General features: G+C 40.6%; 1 protein-coding gene across 1 annotated transcript; it reads left to right on the forward strand.

The window, feature by feature from the left end:
* The first annotated feature begins 868 nt into the window (after positions 1-868).
* On the forward strand, positions 869-2,910 carry LOC142167236 (uncharacterized). Its single transcript, XM_075227394.1, has 4 exons — positions 869-1,190; positions 1,443-1,606; positions 2,058-2,352; positions 2,810-2,910. Exons 1-4 carry the CDS (start codon positions 869-871, stop codon positions 2,908-2,910), a joined length of 882 nt encoding a protein of 293 aa, XP_075083495.1.
* Positions 2,911-3,883: the final 973 nt, after the last annotated feature.

The raw sequence follows: 3,883 nt of genomic DNA on the forward strand, positions 1-3,883 counted from the left end.
ATATTAGAATAGAAGGGTGATGCAGTAGCACCTAGGGGTAGATTTATTTCCCATCTCTAGAAAGATGATCTCTAAAGGGTATATTTATCATCTGGTTCGAGCTAGGGATACAGATGCTTAGATTTCCACTCTCCAGTCAGTACCAATTGTAAATCAGTTCCCGGAAGTGTTTCCTGAAGATCTTCCCGGAGTCCCTCCCGATAGAGAGATTGACTTGGGAATTGATCTACTCCCCGGCACTAAGCTGATATCTATTCCGCCTTATAGAATGGCTCCCGCAAAGTTGAAAGAGCTAAAAGTCCAATTGAAAGATCTTCTAGATAAGCGATTTATAAGGCCAAGTGTCTCACCTTGGGGCGCACCGGTATTGTTTGTTCGAAAGAAGGATGGGTCTTTGCTCATGTGCATTGGCTATTATCAGTTGAATAAAGTCATCATCAAGAACAAGTACCCTCTTCCCATAATAGATGATTTATTCGATCAACTTCAGGGTGCCCAGTGTTATTCCAAGATTGACCTCAGATCAGGGTACCATTAGTTGAAGGTTAAGGAAGTTGATATTCATAAAATAGCTTTCAGTACTCGTTACGGGTATTTCATATTTTTGGGAATGTCGTTCGGATTAATGAATGCACCAGCAGCTTTCATGGACCTTATGAACAGGGTCTTCAAGCCTTATCTTGATTTGTTTGTTATTGTGTTTATTAATGATATCTTAATTTATTCTCATAGCAAGACAAACCATGCAGAACATCTTATAATCATGTTGCAGACAGTGCAGGATCGCAAGCTATATGCGAAATTTTCTAAGTGATGAATTCTAGTTGAAATCAGTAGTGTTTTGGGCCATGTCATCTCAAGCGAAGGCATGAAGGTGGATTTTCAGAAAATAGAGGTAGTGAAGAATTGGCCTAGACCCACCTCAGTATTCAATATAAGAAGTTTCTTGGGTCTAGCAAGCTATTACAGGCGTTTCGTAGAGGGATTTTCCTCTATCTCATCCCCTTTGACTAGACTGACTCAGAAGAAGGCCATATTTCAGCAGTCATATGCTTGCGAGAAAAGTTTTGAGGAGTTGAAGAATAGGTTGACTTCAGCTCCAGTATTGACACTACCGGAAGGAACCGAAGGGTTCGTTGTTTATTGTAATGCTTCAGGGGTTGATCTTGGGTGCGTGTTAATGCAGCACGGTAAAGTTATAGCCTACGCGTTCAGACAACTCAAGGCTCACGAGAAGAATTATACGAATCATGATCTTGAGTTAGCAGCGGTGGTATTCATTCTAAAGATCTAGCCCCATTATTTGTATGGAGTGAATGTTGATATTTTCAAAGATCACAAGAATCTCCATTACATCTTCAAGCAAAGAGAACTAAATATTCGTCAAAGGAGGTGGCTCGAATTGCTCAAGGATTATGATGTTGATATCCTCTATCATTCAGGGAAAGCAAATGTTGTAGCCGATGCTCTCAGTCATGGTTCTATGGGGAGCTTAGCTCATGTTGAGACAGACAAGCGAACTATGACAAAGGAAGTCCACCGCTTAGCAAGTCTAGGAGTTCGACTTCTGGACTTCGAAGATGGTGGCATTATTTTTCAGAACAGGGTTGAATCCTCCTTAGTAGCCTAAGTGAAGAAAAATAGTTCAGTGATCCCTACTTATTGCAGCTGAAGAAGGGGATTCACAAACATAAGACTGCGGCTTTTGAACAATGGGAAGATTATGGTACTTTGAGGTATAGAGGCAGACTATGTGTTCGAGATGTAGATGGGCTCAGAGAGTAGATTATGTCAGAAGCCCACAATTCCAGGTATTCTATTCACCCAAGTTCAATAAAGATGTATCATGATCTTAAGGAGATTTATTGGTGAAACGACATAAAAAAGAATGTAGTAGATTTTGTGGCTAAGTGTCCAAATTGTCAGCAGGTGAAAGTCGAACACCAGAGGCCTGGTGGTTTGACTTAATAGAAATTCTCATTTGGAAATGGGAGATGATAAACATGGACTACATAACAGGTTTACCTCGCTCGTTTCAGAAGCTTGATTCGATTTAGGTGATTGTAGACCGACTTACCAAGTCAGATCATTTCTTGCCAGTGAAGACTACAGATTCAGTAGAGGATTATGCTAAGTTGTATATCCAGGAAATCGTCCGATTGCATGGGACTCCTTTGTCCATCATCTCAGATCGTGGTGCTCAGTTCACAACGAACTTTTGGAAATCCTTTCAGAAAGGATTGGGCACTAGGGTGAACCTCAGCACAGCTTTTCATCCTCAGGCTAATGGTCGGGCAGAGCGCACTCAGAATCTTGAGGATATGTTGAGGGCGTGTGTTATCGATTTTAAAGGTAATTGGGATGATCATTTACCCCTCATTGAGTTTACTTATAATAGCAGCTATCACTCTAGTATCAAGATGGCATTGTACGAAGCTCTATATGGGCGAAGGTGTTGATCGCCAATATGTTTGAAGTTGGCGAAGCGGAGTTGTTGGGACCTGATTTGGTCTATCATGTTATGGAGATATTCAAGTTAATTCAAGAGCGTTTGAAGACGGCTCAGAGTCGCCAAAAGTCCTATTCGGACGTGCGGTGTAGAGACTTAGAGTTCGTAGTTGATGATTGGGTGTTTTTGAAAGTTCTACCTATGAAAGGCGTTATGAGATTTGGGAAGAAGAGGAAGCTTAGTCCCCGCTATATTGGGCCATATAGAATCCTATGAAGGATCGGGCAAGTGGCTTATGAGTTAGAATTGCCACAAGAATTAGATATTGTACACCCAGTGTTTCATGTATCTATGTTGAAGAAATTCATGGAAGACTTGTCTCTGTAGTTCCTACAGAGATTGTAAGGGTTAAAGATAGCTTGACTTATGAAGAAATTCCAGTGACTATTCTTGATCGTTAAATCTGCAAGCTGAGAACTAAGGAAAAGTGCTTCAGTGAAAGTGTTTTGGAGGAATCAGAAGGATGAAGAGGCTACGTGGGAAGCCGAAGAGGACATGAAGTCCAGATTTCCCCATCTCCTTGAAGAGCAAGCGGAAAATATAGAAGGTAACTAACATTTTCATTCAGACCTTATATTATAATCTCCATGTCTTTCAGTATTCAGTCAGCTCAATATTCAGTCAATTCAGTAGTCAATCAGTTTAGTACATATTCAGTTCAGTATCTCAGCAGTTCAGTAATCATTATTCATTCAGTTTAGTATGCATGTGTTCATGACAGTTCAGTGTTCACATTTTTCAATCAGTCTCATTTAAGATCCAGAGTTAACCGTAGTAATAATCAGGACAATCATTCAAGGACGAATGACTCCAAGGGGGGAGATAATGTAACACTCCGTAAATTTGTGTTAGGTATGAATGTGTTAAATGAGTATTAATGTAACATTTTAGACAATTGAAGTCCTAATGGGATGAGTATGGTTGAAAATAGTTGTTTTGGAATCAAGACAGAAAGTGATGTGCATAAGATTCAATAGAATCCACTAAGTTTATGAAAGTTATGTCTTCCAGACATATTTCGTGACAATCTGTTAGGAATTTGAGAAAACCTAAACCGTGAAAGTTGTAGCTCTTTGAAATACCTTTCCAATAATATATTGTGGAGCGCTAATGGATCTCTGTTCAAAATGTTATGCACGTTTTACTTGACAATGCGCAGTCTGTATTATCAGCTGCACGAAGAGCCGTTACATGCGCGGCAGTGCACTCGAGGCAATGACACTGCCCTTGTTGCGTGGTCAGGTGCGCGACGCGCACCTGGTAAGTCGTTTTAAAAGCCCTACCTTGTTCCCTACACCCACAAACACGTAAATTTGCTCTAGAAAGGGAAGCTCTCAAGAACCCAACTTCCTCCAAGGTCCCTCCAACATCCAA

Source organism: Nicotiana tabacum, chromosome 12, assembly GCF_000715075.1.
Source record: "Nicotiana tabacum cultivar K326 chromosome 12, ASM71507v2, whole genome shotgun sequence".
Taxonomy (NCBI): Eukaryota; Viridiplantae; Streptophyta; class Magnoliopsida; order Solanales; family Solanaceae; genus Nicotiana; species Nicotiana tabacum.